Raw genomic sequence first — 16,776 nt, 5'->3', positions numbered from 1 at the left:
TCTCCCGCCCGTGCACGAGCTCCCTGCCTTCCTAATCCCAAACAGAACCATCTTTAACCACACCCTGGCCCACTCCATCTGAAACAAGGCTTCACCAGAACTGTTGATAGCCTCACATCCTCTTCAAAAGGTGGCTTCGGGTTGTGTGGGGATGAAAGGACACACGTGTGGTGTTTACTAGCATGTAGACATTTAGTGAACCTTTGTCCCTAATTCTGTCCCCCACCTCCTAAGGCTGTGAAAAGGATCCTATTTTCCCTGCGCTGCAACAGGGTGTTGTTCCTCCTCCAACAACATGTGCTTCCGAAGCCCACACATTCACATCCCTCCCGCTCTTGTCTGCCTACAGCTTGGACTTCTCTTTCCTCACTTCCGGGCTTGTCTTGCTTCTCTAGCCTCTTCACCATGCATGAGGGCATTCCTGATCGCACTCCAGCTATGGGGGACCCCATTCCTGTAATCCAGCGGTTTCCAAACACCGGTGCACACTGGAGGCAGCTGGAAGAGTGTCTCACATCTCCTGCTGCTTGGGTTTTATTCTAGAAATCAATTCAGGGGAATCTCTGGGGGGTGGGGCCTGAGCAATTTCATTTTAGAAGCACATCACGTGGTTCTAATGTACAGTCAGGTTCTTACTTCATGGGCTAATCTATTTCACTTTGGTTATAAGGTGAAAAACGTGTATGAAACAGTGCTTGCCCAATTATTTTCCTTAATCTTCTGAGACAAGGGGTCACTTCATGGAACCATCACCATAATCCAGTTTTAGAACAGTTCTCAAAGAATTTCTGTATAATCACATCAAGATTTGGAGAACAATTATCACTGAATTCTAACCTCTCTTCTAGCGTGCATCTCATATGAGGTGGCTGATGAATTTCGTTAGTCTAGGTCTAAGTGCTTAGGCTCATCCATCCCTTTTAATTTTGTTCTGGTTCTGCCACTCACTAGCTACGTGAGCCTGAGAAATCATTTCACCTCGAGTCTGTTTCCTCACCAGAAAAATGGAATGATAGGAATGTCCACTCCTCAGGGTTGTTAGGAGGAACGGAGATCAGAGACGTGGAGCCAAAATGCCTTTCAGTCGGATCTTTCTTGTTTTTCTTTTTTTTTTTTTGAGACGGAGTCTCGCTCTGTCGCCCAGGCTGGAGTGCAGTGGCCGGATCTCAGCTCACTGCAAGCTCCGCCTCCCGGGTTTACACCATTCTCCTGCCTCAGCCTCCCAAGTAGCTGGGACTACAGGCGCCCGCCACCTCGCCCGGCTAGTTTTTTGTATTTTTTTAGTAGAGACGGGGTTTCACCATGTTAGCCAGGATGGTCTCGATCTCCTGACCTCGTGATCCGCCCGCCTCGGCCTCCCAAAGTGCTGGGATTACAGGCTTGAGCCACCGCGCCCGGCCTCAGTCGGATCTTTCAAGGAGACAGAGGCATGTGGGCAGAGCTTTCCCACCACCAGTCCACATGCTACTAAGAGACAAGTCTGGGTTTCAGTCAACTCAGCCTAAATTTCAGGCTGAGTTGGGAATGAAGTTTGGGAACTTTGGGAATGAAGTGGGAAGGAAATTTGGGAACAGATTTCCAAAGCCTTTCTACAGGGCACTGCATTTGCACATGAACCTCTTCTCAGGACATACTGACCTCTCCAGCCCCTCAGATTCCTGGGAGATCAGATGGTTTCATCATCTAATGCTGCAGTTGCAACTTTGAGGGAAAGCAAGTCTCTCTATATTTGAACTACAATTGTCCATAGCTCACAAGCAGGAACTTCACGGTCCTTTTTATAGAACGAATAAACCTACTTCATACAGAGCAAATTTTCCGATTCATAGCAGGTTTGTGGGTTATCACAGGTGGGCATACCTGTCTCCTCCCTGAACACAGCTTTGCACTTAGAATGGCACATAGTAACCATATACTCAGTAAGCATGGGCAGCCAGTGTGGTTTATTTGATTTCCTTCCTGCTGGGCACAGGAAGCTCTCACAGGGCTAGGGTTCAAGCTGGCTTCCATAGAGGGCGGTCACGTGCACGTGGGCCTGAGGCCAGCCCCAGGTCAGGTCCTGATCCCTGGTCCTCAGATGCTTCCACTCAGGCTTGAAGCAGGAGTCTGATGGCAGCAGCTCCTGAGAGCCCTTGCCAATGCTCAGCTCCATCCAGAGCCAGCCCAGCCCAGGGAGGCTGCATGGGGCAAGCGACAGGTGGCTGACTCAGCAGCAGCCATGGGGCTGGAGTGCCTTCCTGATGCCAGTGGCCAGGGCTTGTGGCGTGGGGCTCTCTGCAGTGCAGCTTACAGGCAGGCCCTGGGCGGCCAGCGCGTGAGCCGTAGTGGGGCCGATGGCTGCAAACTATAAAGACAGAAGAGAAAACAGGGCTTTAGCACACTAGCAGGGGATGGGGCAGCAGGCGGCTGGATGTGTGCAGAGGCCGTCAGCCAGCCTTTCGGTTGGATGTTACTGCTCATGTGACGTGTTTATATGAATGACAACACTGCCCGATTCGAGCCCAGCTTCTGAGCGCGCAAAATACCTCTGCATCCACGCTGTCATCACTGTCTCTCTGCCACCCTGAGCGACAACACGCTGTTCCCAGGCTCAGGTGAGGGGCAGGGACATGAAGGCCCCAGGCTGGTGCTCACCATCGTGGCTGCATCGGTGCAGTCCTTCCTCAGAAGCTCTAGCTGCAGACAGTTCTGCTTCGGGTGTCGGGGGCCCTGGGTCTGATCAAGGGGAGGAGGGTGTGGCAGGGGCAGTGACTGAATCCCCAGGAAAGCAGACTATCAAGGTCACGGCTCTGTGGCCACAGGGTTGGGATTTAAATCCCAGCTCCACAGGACAATGACCTTGGCCCATGGCCCATCCTCTCTGGCTCCATCTCCTCATCCATAAAAAAAAAAGATAACAGGACTCTTTACTGGGCTGCTGTGGGAATTAAATGAGGTGACAGGTGTGAACCACTTGGCCTGGCCCAGATGACCGTCATGGGCTGCTGCCTACGTTGTCATGATCCTTCCAAATCAGCCAATCCGGGGCACTGGCCTCATCCACAGGACACCTCTCTCTGAACAAGCACCACAGGCTCGATGGTTCTGTGCAGAGCCTCACCTGGAAAGGGGCACTGCTTCTGTCCCAGCTCTGCCCCTGCTAGCTGTCATTAGTACAAGTCCCTTAGCCTCTCTGTTCCTCACCTATAAAAGGGGCACAGTTACCCTGGCCTCAGAGGGCTAGTATGGTGGTTAAATGAGAGAAGGTCCTCATTTAATCCCCCACTCTCCTCTGCATTGAGACTGTGGACCCCGAAGCTGTTTGGGAGCAGGTGAGCATCCAACAGTGGCAGCCCGTGCCCAGCACTCCGCTTCATCCTCCCTCCCAGCAAGTGAGCAGCAGGCCAGGTGGTAGTGGAGTAACAAGCCACCGGTACCTCTGCATAACTCAGATGCTGCAGGCCTGAGGCTCCTTCCTCCAGCTGAGTCAGAACGAGGGGAGGGAGGCCACTGTCCTGCAGAGGCCCCACTCCCACCCTGCCTAAAGTACTGCCCTGCTAAGCACCAATTGCTTAGGAAACTCCTTGAGGAAAAAATAAAGTTGGACCCCTACCTCACACAACACACAAAAATCAATTCAAAACAGATCAAATACCTAAGTTCAGAGCTAAAACTATACAACTCCTAAAAGGAAACATAGGAATAAATCTTCAAAACACTGAATGAAACAACACTAAATTAATGGTTTCTTGGATACAACACCCAAAGCACAAGTAACAAAAGAAAAAAACCAATAAATTGAACTTTATCAAAATTGAAAACCTTCTGTGCTTCAAAAAAAAAAAAAAAAAAAAAAAAAAAAAAATCAAAAAAGTAAAAAGACAACTCACAGAATGGGAGAACATTTTTACAAATCACATGTCTGATAAAAAATCTGTATTCAGAGGCTAGGCGCAGTGGCTCACACCTGTAATACAAACACTTTGGTAGGCCAAGGCAGGCAGATCACCTGCGGTCAGGAGTTCAAGACCAGCCTGGCCAACATGGTGAAACCCCATCTCTATTAAAAATACAAAAATTAGCCAGGCGTGGTGGCAGGCACCTGTAATCCCAGCTACTCAAGAGGCTGAGGCAGGAGAATAGCTTGAACCCCGGAGGCGGAGGCTGCAGTGAGCCGAGACTGTGTCACTGCACTCCAGCCTGGGCAACAGAGAGAGACACCATCTCAAAAAAAAAAAAAGAAAAAAAGAAAAAAAATTGTATTCAGAATAAGGAATTCTGGCAATTCAACAATAAAAAGACAACCTCGGTTAAAAGTAGGCAAAGGATTTGAATAGATATTTCTTTAAAGAAGATATAAAAATGACCAACAAACTACATAAAAAGATGCTCAACATCATTAGTCATTAGGGAAGTCTAAATCAAATATATGCTGAGTAACCGCTTCAGACCCACAAGGATGGCCATAATCAGAGACAGAAAAATAAGGACGTGGAGGATATGGAGAAATTGGAACCCTCATACGCTGCTAGTGACAATGCTTTAAAATGGCATAACCACTTTGGAAAATAGCAGTAATTCGACGAAACGTTAAACAAAGTTACCTTAGATCTAGTAAATCTACTCCTGGATATACACCCAAGAGAAATGAAAACTTATGTCCACACAGAAAATTGTATTTGAATGTTCAGCATTATTTAATAGCCTGAAAGTGGAAAACAACCCAAATGTCCATCAACTAGTGAATGGGTAAATAAAACGGTCCTCAGCATGTACCATTATTTGGCAGTAAAAAGGGATGAAGTACTGGTACCTGCTACAACACGGATGAACCTTGAAAACACTATGCTACTGAAAAGAGTCAGTTACAAAAGAACACATAGTATATGATTCTATTAATATGAGATGTCCGGAATAGGTGAATCCATGGAGATGAAAAGCAGTTGAGTGGTTGCCAAGGAGTGGGAGGAATGAGGGAATGAGGGGTGGCTGCAAATGGGTATCGGGTTTCTCTTTGGGGTGATGATATGTGCTGGAACTAGACAGTGGTGATGGATGCACAAATTTGTGACTATCATAAAAATCATGTTAAAGTTTACATATTGGGCTGGGTGTGGTGGCTCACACCTGTAATCCCTATATTTTGGGATGCCAAGGTGGGAAGATTGCTTGAGGCCAGGAGTTTGAGATCAGCCTGGGCAATACAGTGAGACCCCATCTCTAAAAAACAATTTAAAAAAAATTTTTAAGTTTACATATTAAAATCATAAAAAGTAAATTTTATGGTTTGTGAATTACATCTCAATAAAGCTATTTAAAAATTGGAAAAAAAGCAACTCCCCGGGACTGGGAACCAACAAATGGCAAACATGACTGTAGTCCTAGAGCAGGGTTACCAATAGTTGGGTGAAACGGCAGCTTTTTCACAGGAGCCTTTCACTCCTCTGTGTCAGCGAAGGATCATACGACGGTGCCCCACAGAGCAGTACAGTCTGCCCCAGGCTAGGCGAGGGGGCCCAGCATCAATGTTCTTTCTCCATCCCTGGCACAAACTGGACGCGAATGCACCAGCCTGGCTCTGGGGGCAGCAGCCACGTTCACAGCCTGGCTCTGCCACTGTGGTTAGCGACCACTATGTGTGAAGATACCCACCTCACAGTCTGCAAGGGCATTTTCCTGTACACAGGAAATGCAGTTGCTGCCATTAGTGTGGTGGTGGTGATTATGACTCTGCTTACCTACTGCTTTGGACTGACATCTCTGTGGCATTTACAGACAAGTGCACAGTCTTCCCAAGTCAATGGTAAGTAGCAAGCTCAGGTCAGAAGTCGCCCCCTCACCCCCTTTGATCTTCTGTGGTGCACCTGCATGTTGTGCTGTACAAACAGTGGGTCGTACAGGGACTCCTGGGGAGGGAGGCCACTAGCAAATCTGAGGCCGAGCTGAGACAGAAAAGCCTATGTACCAACTCACAGGCTAGGACTGTGTCCTCTGTGAACCTTGAAAGCACCTCACTATACAGCACCAAGTCCCAGTGATGAGGGACGACTCACACTCCACACATGGTGCCTTCATGGCCCCCAAGCAGTCCAGAGTCACTGTGAGCAAGGCCAGCTCTGTCACTTTCTCCTCCCCAGCAATGGCAGATTTAATGGCAGTTAACTACTGGCAGGCAGGGTCATCAATCACTGTGGGAAGAGGCGAGGGGCTACTGAGAGCTCAGAGTGTCTGGAGGCTGCAGAAACGGGCATGACAGATGCAGGACAGGCACACGCACTCAGCCCCCAGCCGCCATGGGTGTGGACAATGCGGGCAGCAGTCTATTCAGAAAGGCCTCAGTTCTTGGTTCAGATGCTGAGTATCCATTTGTGCTTTTAAACATGCTTGCTTTGAAAGAAGATAGAGTATAAATCTCGTGTTCTTCCTCTAGGCAAACACTAAGAAGCCTGGGGAAAACTGTGTTAGGCTTATACCACCAGGCATCTCACAGCATTGTGTGACGCGGGGGTGGGTAGGTGGGGCAGGCGGGACTCCTTCTACAGGTCCAAGAGAGAGGCAGCATGACACACAGGGACAAGAACCAGAGCAGGACCAGCACCATTTCACCCCTCCTGACCTGCAATATGAAGTAAGCGCTCACTGTGGCCCAGTTGCCATGCCAAGCACTTTATGGGTCCTATCTCTTTAATCTTTCTTTTTCTTTCCTTCTTTTTTTTTTTGGGCGGGGGCGCGGAGATGGAGTTTCACTCTTGTTGCCCGGGCTGGAGTGCAGTGGCGCGATCTTGGCTCACTGCAACTTCAGTCTCCGGGGTTCAGGGGTTCAAGCAATTCTCCTGTCTCAGCCTCCCACATAGCTGGGATTATAGGCGCATGCCACCACGCCCAGCTAATTTCTGTATTTTTAGTAGAGATAGGGTTTTCATCATGGTCAGGCTGGTCTGGAACTCCTGACCTCAGGTGATCCGTGGGAGCCACCGCACCTGGCCTCTCTCTCCAATCTTTCTAACCACAAGATTCAGATATTGTTTTTCTTCCTCAGTGGCCCGTGTGAGTCCTGGGCCTTCCAGTGACTCAGCACACGACTTTGGCAAGTTGTTTAACCTCTCTGGGCCTCAGTGTCCTCACCTGTAATGAGGACCACTGACCTCTTTTTCTGGATACCCACCATTGGACTGGTGTGGGAATTCTATCAGTTACTGCTCAGCAGCTCCCGAGACCATGGCAAGGCATCACCATGGCTGACAATGTGGAATCAGTCTTCCCAGGTTCAAACTGCAGCTCTTCCTTCTCAGCAGCGTGACCTACAGGCAGCCCATCTGATGTCTCTGAGTCCCACGCTCCATCTTGAAAACTGGGAAAGCAGTGCATACTCCCCATGAGATGCACCTGTGAGAAGGCAGGTGAAGCCTTTTGCTCTTCCTGACTGCAGTGAGTGGCAGTTTCTGCCTTTGGGTTCTGGGTCACATCCTGCACCCTCTCCTCAGTCCCTCTGGAGCCAGTTCAAGGGTATTTCTATTATAGACACAGAGTTGTGGTTATTTGTAGACTCATAATACAGTCCCTAGTAAGTGTGAATGTAAACCCTTTTAAAGACATGAAAAAGGTGACTGCTTTTAGAATAGATAATAATGGCAAACATAAGATGGGGGAAAGGAAGGCAAGGATGCTAACACCTGTACCAAGCCCTGAGCTAATTAAGGACTTTACTCAAATTCCCTCATGTAATTCTGAGACTCATCCTAAGCAGGGAAGACCATACACATGTCTATGAAAGCCACAGAGAGACAATTATCCCCACGCTGCAGGTGAGGAAATGGACTGGGAGAAGGTGAGCAGTCTGTGCAACAGCCCAGCAGGAGGTAGAGCTGCCCTTCCAATTCTAAGGCACCTGCTAGGCCAGGGGTGTCTCATTTGACGTTGAAGCCCTAGGATAATTCATAAAGATTAAACAAATAGACAAACAAACAAACAAAAAACCTAAAAAAACTAATCTGAAAAAGACCAAAAGCCCATTGAATAACTTACCTTAATTTGATCGATATTGTCACCAGATAACTCCTGAATATGCTTGAGACTGTATGTGAGGCCAGAGGGACTGAAAAATGTGATGCTGGCTGGAACCCCCTGTGGGGAAGCGAAAACAAGATCAGTCCTTGCCATAAGACTGAGGAGAGACAACATTCCTCCAGCTTTGTCAGCATCGAGCCCTCGAGCCAGAGGCCGCCCAGGCGGTTTTTAGTACAGGCGTGGTTCCTGGTTGATGCTGACATCCTCTGCTCCAGTGAGGATTCTGGTAGGGAACTGTTGGAAAGAGCAGGCTGCCATCAGAAAGGTGGTGCTGCTCCTTGGTCGCTCTGCTGGCCCCCAGGTCTGTGTCCGCCTGGCCAGCGGACATGGGCATCATGGAGCTCATATGCCCAGCAGCCTAGGGAATGTCTCTAGCTCCTGTGGTCATATGGCACTGATCACACGAGGCAGTGGTGTGAGGCAGTGCTGGCTCCGTCAATGCTCCCTCCCTCGGGAAGTAGAGCAGGCAGACGAGCCTGCCTGGCCTTTCTGCGTTTGGTTTGTTCTATCAGGCCCTCCCAATACCAGGCAAGACATTCAGAAGCCTGCCCTGGGAGAGGAAAGGGAGGTGTTTTACTGCATATAAATGCTGAAGACATCAAGGAACTCAAGCAAGAGCTATCCATTCTCCTGCCTGAGTCCTCCAACAGTCCCCATGGCCTCCCACATTCAATCCAGACTCCTTGGTGGCCACTGTCAGCTCTTCCCACTATGGACCCAGCCTCCCTTTTCAGCCTCTGCCCCTCCAGCTCCACCAGTGCCCCCATATGATGAAAAACAATGATAACATCAAGGCCACTATTTACCTCAGGCTTGTATGTATCTTCGATGCTGTACAAAAAGCTTTGTGTAAATTATCTCCTTTAACCCCTATAAAAACTTACCACTTCCTCAAAGTCACCATATTAACCTCTCCAATCAGGGAGGTTTCATAGACCACCTACCACAAGCACCTCTTATTGAAATCACTGATTTCAAACCAGCTTGCAATAGACATTTCATGAAACAACCACAAAATTGTTTCCATTCCTAATTCTAGAATCCCAGACTAACTATGTGACAGGAAAAGGCATGCAGGTGACAGCCGGGGACAGTGAAAACACATGTAGAACCAGTATTTGTGAGCTTATGCCCCTCACCACGTACCTGCTGTGAATAGTAGCTGTTCAGGTTCCCTTGGATTCCTGGGTGTGGAATTGTCTGATACACAGTTACGCTTTCCATGGCAATCCCTGGGCACAATCAAAAGCAGGAAACACTTTACCACATTGGGCACACAATGGGGCCTCCGCCACTTCACAGCATAGCACCACCCTCCTGGAACCAGCTGCCTGGAGAGGCCAGACTCAGCAGAGAGGCCTCGAACAGCCCTCTGCAGCCTGCTGAATGCTGTGGAGTGGTCCTGTGGAAGACGGGGCTGAGACGGCAGAAAAAGAACAAAGGCCCAGAAACCAAAGCCTTCATTTGTATCCAGGATGCCTTTTGTTCCCAGGCTTATGTAGGTTTGTTCACACAAGGCTGTCCCTAGTCACTCCATGGATCCCACGCAGACAGGTTGCATGACACCACGAAGTCGGGGAAGGGCAGCTCTTGGGAGAGGCCTGGAGTCCAGATCCCGGCTGCACTCCAGCTGTGCCTCTGCATGGTCATGCGCCCCCTCTCTGGGCCTCAGTGTGTCCACTTGGACATGAACTGATTAAGCAGTGGACTTTCCCACATTCCTCCCTGTGCCATTCAGTGACTCTGAACATTCCCAGGAGTTTTCAGGGCTGGTGATGAGGCACCAGGCACTGAAGGGACTCGTGCAATTTCAATCAGATATTGACTTATGAGGGGCAGCCAGATGGTAGGTGAAAGATAGTGAAAACTCGGGCTTCTGAAAACAAAATGTAAAACTCTCTCAGAAGAAATTATGATAATTTCAGCATAAAATAGCAACCTATCGCCATTTCATATCTCCGAAAACTAAAGAAATAAACTGAAGTATTAAACCTCTGATTTATACATTATTTCTTTAAGGGTAACTGAGACCAAGCTTTCTCTTATTTTATGTTGGTATTTTCCTATTCCTGAAAAGCTAATGATTTTGCTGATCTTATTACCTGGTAGCTTTAGAAGACAGATGATATGGGTAGAAGGGATACGATCTGGCCAGGCGTGGTAGCTCATGCCTGTAATCCCAGCACTTTGGGAGGCCGAGGTGGGCAGATCACGAAGTCAGGAGATCGAGACCATCCTGGCTAACACGGTGAAACCCCATCTCTACTAAAAATACAAAAAATTAGCCGGGCGCGGTGGCGGGTGCCTGTAGTCCTAGCTACTCAGGAGGCTGAGGCAGGAGAATGGCGTGAACCCAGGAGGTGGAGCTTGCAGTGAGCCAAGATCGCGCCACTACACTCCAGCCTGGGCAATGGAGCAAGACTCCGTCTCAAAAAAAAAAAAGAAGGGATATGATCTAGCTCCATTTTAATATGGGCGGAAAGTTACAAGGTCTAAGGTCATCCTAGGTTACACTGCTCATGTGGACTGTTAGACCTTCAAAACCCTGGGAGAGACAGTAACAGTCATAGTTCCATGAAGAACTTGCCTTTGGAGAACAAGGCGTCATGCTACATGATCTCTGAACACCACTGTGAAGTGGGTACTATGGTTATGCACAGATAACCATATTTCACAGATAAGGATAATGATGCACAGAGAAATTACATCACTTTCATTCACATAGCTAATAAACAGCAAGAGGGAGAATTCAAATCTGTTTTTATCTCATCCTAAAGCTGATACTCCAAACCACTGATACACCTTGCTCCCAGACCAACTATGTGACAGCAAAAGGTGCGCAGGTGACAGCTAAGACGTCTGAGTCAAGGATGGCGGCATGCTTCAGAGGCAGGAACTGGTTTCTAGATGCTGACAGTCTTGGGAGCCACAGCAGGTGGAGCTGGAGGGGCAGGTGGGGCTTGTGTGGCTTGGCTGGAGGGCGCTGCATGCTATTACAAGATCGGCTACATTTGTAGACTTTCTTCTACATGTGGAACCAATTCTGTGGTTTGTTACCTCAGTTATCTGCCCAGGGGCCACCTCCACACCTCGATCTCCTGTCCTCTTGGTGAAGCACTGGAGACACACTGTGTGCTCCTAGCTTGAGCCAAACAAGCTGAGAAGAGCGGATCCAAAGAAAGGAAAGTGCAGACTGCACGTCCACGCTTCCCATGAGGATGGTCCCTGCGTCTCTTGGCCTGGCTTATCCAACCCAGCCCGGCTCCCTTGTGTGCGCTCTGCAGGGCCACCCAACACTTCTATCGCTGCAAAGGCTACCGGTGGATCCCAAAGTGGTGAGGGATGTGGTCAGAGCATTCTACTCACCTTTGTCCTTGAGCGCTTTCGGCAGGATTTCTCTTTTGAGGTTTCCACAGGGAAATAGAAGAGGCAGTGCTGAGGACTCCCCTGTGAATAAATAACCAGGCTTCGTGAAAACTCAGGGCCAGTGCCTGTGCACAGGGGAATGGGGAGGGGCAGCTTTGGGGAGGGGGAAGCAGCCCCGGGCTCCAGGCCTGGCTGTGCTTCTAGGACTGAGTTTCAGCATCTGTAACAGGAAGAGCACCTGCTACCTTGCTGAACTTGAAGGGTTGCTTGTTATATGAAGATCATAAGAGGTAATGTGTGCTGAGGTGCTCAGAAAACGAACATTCACACAAACAAGTTAGCCACAGTTTTTTAACTCCCTCTGATCCTGAAGTGACTCTCTAGCCTGCACTCACTATTTCGAAGGCAGGCTTTCCACCTTAACAAAGACAAGCTAACTGCCCACTCTGCTTCTAGCCACACCAACAGCCACTAGGCCAAGTGCCAAAAGGCAAATATGCACAGGCCTTAGAGAGAGAAGCCTGCTAAGAACGGCCTGCCTCTCCTTTCACCACTACCTCTGCTCCCAGCAGCTCCACTCTGGGAAGACTTAAGGGCATTTTCAGCCCTTAACTCTTTGCAGAATAGTGAGGACAACATAGGATTTGAACGCCAATTTGCAACAATACTGTCCAAAAAAACTGATGAGTTGTCAAATGCCGGACTCTTCCCCAAATGTGAAAACAAAGCATTTTAGTAGAACGAGCCATTTCCCCCTACATCTGTCCGTAAGATATAAGAAATTCTAATGGGTGTTGTTCATACACATTTGCATATTTTCTCACATCCTTATGATCTCTCTGATCACATCTACTCTGGTGACTGCAATGAGAGGAAGGAACAAACAACCTCTTTCCATCCAGTACCATCTCTAGCAAGCAGCAGCCAAACAACAGGAATCACTGTAGGCCAGTTAATTTCAAGTTATAAAGGCTACATATTGGTGAATGTTTTCTTTATTTAAACTGCTCTGTAAATATCAGCACCAACTTGGGAGATTGTTAAATATAGTTAATAGATGCCTGCTGATTTCTCTCTTCCAGTGTGAGGAAATGTTTTCATGCTCTGTACAGTCATCCCTAGAGACATATTTTCAAAGCCATGTTCAGGTGCAATTTTCTTCCCTGTGTCTGCGTGTCCACGTGTGTGTTGGAGAGTGCTGGGTGGAAGACGTTAGGGACCAAAGCTCTTCCTGGGGATCCAGTAAGAAAACTACAGTCTAGTTTTTCAGCAAGCCCAGCCCCACAGGCGTGCAAGGGACCTTGGAAAGATTCAGGAATCTCCCCTTGGCAGCAGCTCTTGTGAGGGTCCAGTGGAGTCCTGGGCTGCTCATTCTTATCTCTGACTCACAAGGCTGGGCTGAAGGGGTATGGGGCTCCTGAGGGCGGCTGCTTGTCTCTATCTCTCCACCACCTGCGCCTCGCAGGGAGCTTGGCTCTGCAGGCACACAGGGCCCACAAATGTCCAACCGGCTCAGCTGACTCCACTGAAAAGGCACCACCCTGTCAGCAGAAAGGAGAAAAACTTGAAAATGTCCTAGCTGAGTCCTCCTTTGCTGGTGAGGGGAGATCTGCTACAACTACATTTCCTGAAAACTAACCCACTTCAAAAAGCCAAAGACAAAGGAGTCATGACCTTTTGGAATATGCTTAATGCCTGTGGATTTATCTTCAGCCCCAACAGGCCAATGGGATGGTTAAGGCTGACACAAAAATAGTGAATCGCGGAGCTCAGAGGCTCTGCTCTCCATTCATTTAACAGGAAGGAGGCCTGGAATTCTGGGCTGTCAGGGCTGATGATGAGTAACAACCCTGAAAATCCTAACAGAGTATTATTATCACGCAGCTCAGGAGGGGGCTAGATAAAGTCACTGCAGGTAATTAAGAAAATGATTATACAAGCAGGAGGCAGACAAATGCCTAGGTAGATAGGGAAGGGTCCCCAGTGAGACCTCACCTTCAAGCCTAAAACAGCCTGAAGGCTGAAAGACCAGACTGCTGGTCCCGGATGAAACCAGTGACCCAGGGGCAGAACGTCTGCCTGTTTGTCTGCCCTCTCCCAGTTGATTATTTCTGAATAATGCCCTTTAACCAATCAAATGTTGCCTTTTCCAATACTACCTATGGCTTGCCTGGGCATCCTTGTGTGCGCACTGGGGGAACGGGGCAGCACCACCAGGAATTTGCACCTTACAGAGGGGAGGAGCCTGGCCTCATCAGCTCATGTGTGGTACCCCTGGTATTCAATAATGAGGGAGAAACCTGCTTGGAGAATCCCTCTCTTTGTTGAGAGGCTTTCTTTCTCTTTTCTTTTTCTTTTTTTTTTTTGAGATGAAGTCTCACTCTTTCACCCAGGCTGGAGTGCAGTGGCGCAATCTCGGCTCACTGCAACCACTGCCTCCTGGACTCATGCAATTCTCCTGCCTCAGCCTCCTGAGTAGCTGGGATTACAGACGTGGCCACCAAGCCCAGGTAATTTTTGTATTTTTATTAGAGATGTGGTTTTGCCATGTTGGCCAGAACTCCTGACCTGGTCTCAAACTCCTGACCTCAGGTGATCCACCTGCCTTGGCCTCCCAAAGTGCTGGGATTACAGGTGTGAGACACTGCGCCCAGCTGAGAGCTTTCCTTTCACTTAATAAATTCTGCCCTTCTCACCCTTCAATGTGTCCACATGCCTAATTTTTCCTGATCATGAGACAAGAACCCAGATTTAGCTGAATTAAGGAGCAAAAAGTCCTGCATCAATGAGACTGACTTTTTAAAATGTCGTCTTACTGAAGGACATGCACATATCTGTAAAACAGTAACAACTTCCAGGTTTACAACGACTTCCCCCTCTCGGGCACTGCCATGAGAATCAGTTCAAGCAGACAGTGGGCGCCTAAGTGCAGAGAGTAAGGATGAGGAGGCTGATCGGAGGAATGAAGAAAAGTCCGGCAAGTCTGCCAGGCTGCAGAAACTTTCCCAGTCCAGAAGGACGTTTCAAATAAACTGTAGTGCAATCTTTCTGCCCACGTGGTTTCTCTCTTTTCAAAAGTTATACTGTATTCTACCTTTTACCATTTAGCATATAATTACTTTCCCATTAGAGGAGATATCTGGGAAAGAAGGAGAATCTATCAGAACAATAAGTTATCAGATTAAATGGATTAATAGCTTTAAGCACTTACAATAGTGCCTGCCACAAAGTAGTAAGTGTTAACTAAAATAAACCGGCATAGCTATGAATCGGCCTGTTTACTACGAGCATTGGAGGTAGATTTTTAGCTTTTAAAATCAGGCTTCAAAGTTTACCGAGAAAGAAAAACCTTTAATGCCTTGGTAAAGCCAAGGTGACGGTCCTTATTAGCAGTCAACATAGATTTTTATTTGGATATTCTAATTGCAAATGGAAGATTTATTAGGACCCATAGATATGCTGGTAATAAATTAGAGGAAATAGCAGAAGCTTTGCAAGGAATGCAGACCAGTACTCTCCCAGATAAGGTCAGGATATGTTAATGTCTACCCAACCAAGCCTTGAGTCAGTTAATTGAAACACCAATGTGATCACTCAAAAGTGACATTGATCTCTTCTGCCTTGTGTTTGCAAAGCAGGACACCAGCCTGATGGTTCTGGGTCTTCTAATGAACGACGACTCAGAGGTTCACTTCTGTCTCCTTCCAGAACAAACTGTGGGTACAGCTCAATCTCTTCACTAAAAACAGGCAGGAGCCACCTATTCTATCAAAGAGCTAATTGTTGGCCCACCCACAGAAATAATTATTATTCTTTTTAGATCTTAATCCCACAAGCAATGTCAAGATCTACCATTTACATTTATTTCTACATTTTTAAAAGAAGGGCTTTGATACCATTTAATGCTGTGATGGTGACTCTCTAGAAACATTAGAAACAAAAAGCCTGGAGTCAGACAGGACCCATCTGCATCCTGTACCAGGAGCCCCTGGAGTGAACCCTTCACGCTGATGTGTGGCTCCGTGACCTGAGAAGCGATCCCATGGTACTGGGGCCACGTAGCACGGGGCCCAACCAGTGCTCTCTGATGAGGAAAGCTGGAACAACTGTATGTGGCTTTCCTGCAGCTATTTCAACACCTGGCTGCATAAGAGAGTCACTGCTTGTCTAGGCTGCTGTTAAAGAGAATGACCGCCAGCAATCCACAGTCTGGAACATTCCACAGAAAGCAACACGTTGGCCATCAGGCCTTTTCCTTTTAGCTGCTTGGCCTCAGACGCTCTTTGAATCGGCCTCCAGAGGGCTTCTCTACACTGGTGCATGGAGAGGCCTCTCCCGGGAACATCATGTGGCACAAGTGGCCAGAGAAGGACAGGGCCAACTGTCTTTACTAGCAGCAAATGGTGAACACTTTCTACCACGGATTACAGTCTCCTGAACTGTATGTTTTTAGCTTGAAAATGTCTCACAGTGCTGGCTCATGAAATGTTCTAGAGAAAGCCTAGCAGTATCTCTTTATGAACAGCCCAGGTAGGGAGGGTAGGTCTGAGATGGCACGAACTCCCAGCGGTGCAGACTGAGGCATCTGTGTGAGGCCCTGTGCGCTCCTGGAGATGAGCTGAGGCAGGGGGTCCCAGCAGCCCCTTTCCCTTGGGGCTCAGGCTGGCCTCACCCTCATCACCTTTAGGAGCTTTTTTTTAATAACACAAATACTTCGTTTTGCCAGAAACACTACCATCCATCACTGTTTCAGAAGCCATAAAAAGACCTATTTAAGGTGTACTCTCTCCCTGTACCACTCATCCTGATATCACCACCCCAGGGCCAACCTTAGAGGAAACTCTCAGCTGTCAGCAGTTCATCTGACCCTGGCCTCGCAGCTCAGCAGACACTCAAGGAGTTTTAGAAAGGTGTCAGAAAACTCCAGCCTGGAGTCAAAGCCAAGTGCACTGTGTGTGTATTTCCTCTGGCTGCTCTCATGCTTCTATTGCAGAGATTAGTAGTTCTGACAGACCATTTGCCTGCAAAGCCTAAAATATCCTTAACCGATGAAGTTTGCCAGCTCATGATCTCTAGGAAAGCCTGGATTTCCTCCTCTTCAGCAATCTAAGACGAGATGATTCTACTGCGTGCTCTCATGGGGGTGTATGATCTTATACCTATAGCAGGGAGGAGTCAAATGACAAGGGTGTAAGAGCTTGTGGTTGTACTGGACATGCAGGGAAGAGAGGGGAAAAGAGATGCACCTTAGAGGTGGGGCTGCGCTACAAGTAGATGTTCAGCCTTCCCATCTCTCTTGCTCCGAGAATTTTTGCCTATCTTCTGAAGCCTAAGACTCCATAATTACTTTAAGACGAAGTCCCC

At 48.2% G+C, this 16,776-nt stretch overlaps 1 protein-coding gene across 7 annotated transcripts in view; it reads right to left on the bottom strand.

Annotated features, from left to right (window-relative positions):
- UROS (uroporphyrinogen III synthase) overlaps positions 1 to 16,776 on the bottom strand; it is a 35,002-nt gene that overhangs the window by 1,970 nt on the left and 16,256 nt on the right. For 3 of the 7 annotated variants that reach the window (XM_023224253.3, XM_023224254.3, XM_031936157.1), the window contains 4 exons: positions 11,413 to 11,493; positions 9,193 to 9,278; positions 8,005 to 8,103; positions 1,917 to 2,344 (listed from right to left, as the gene is read on the bottom strand). In XM_023224253.3, the coding sequence (XP_023080021.2) occupies positions 2,207 to 2,344; positions 8,005 to 8,103; positions 9,193 to 9,278; positions 11,413 to 11,493 (404 nt within the window). In that variant the 3' untranslated portion in view covers positions 1,917 to 2,206. Of the gene's footprint in view, positions 1 to 1,916; positions 2,345 to 2,634; positions 2,716 to 7,144; positions 7,492 to 8,004; positions 8,104 to 9,192; positions 9,279 to 11,412; positions 11,494 to 16,776 lie in introns of those variants that run through there. The other 4 variants (XM_023224256.3, XR_002734164.3, XR_002734165.3 and 1 more) reach the window with 4 other exon arrangements.

This window comes from Piliocolobus tephrosceles, chromosome 9 (genome assembly GCF_002776525.5).
Source record: "Piliocolobus tephrosceles isolate RC106 chromosome 9, ASM277652v3, whole genome shotgun sequence".
Taxonomy (NCBI): Eukaryota; Metazoa; Chordata; class Mammalia; order Primates; family Cercopithecidae; genus Piliocolobus; species Piliocolobus tephrosceles.
This window is presented reverse-complemented; position numbering and strand designations above follow the sequence as displayed.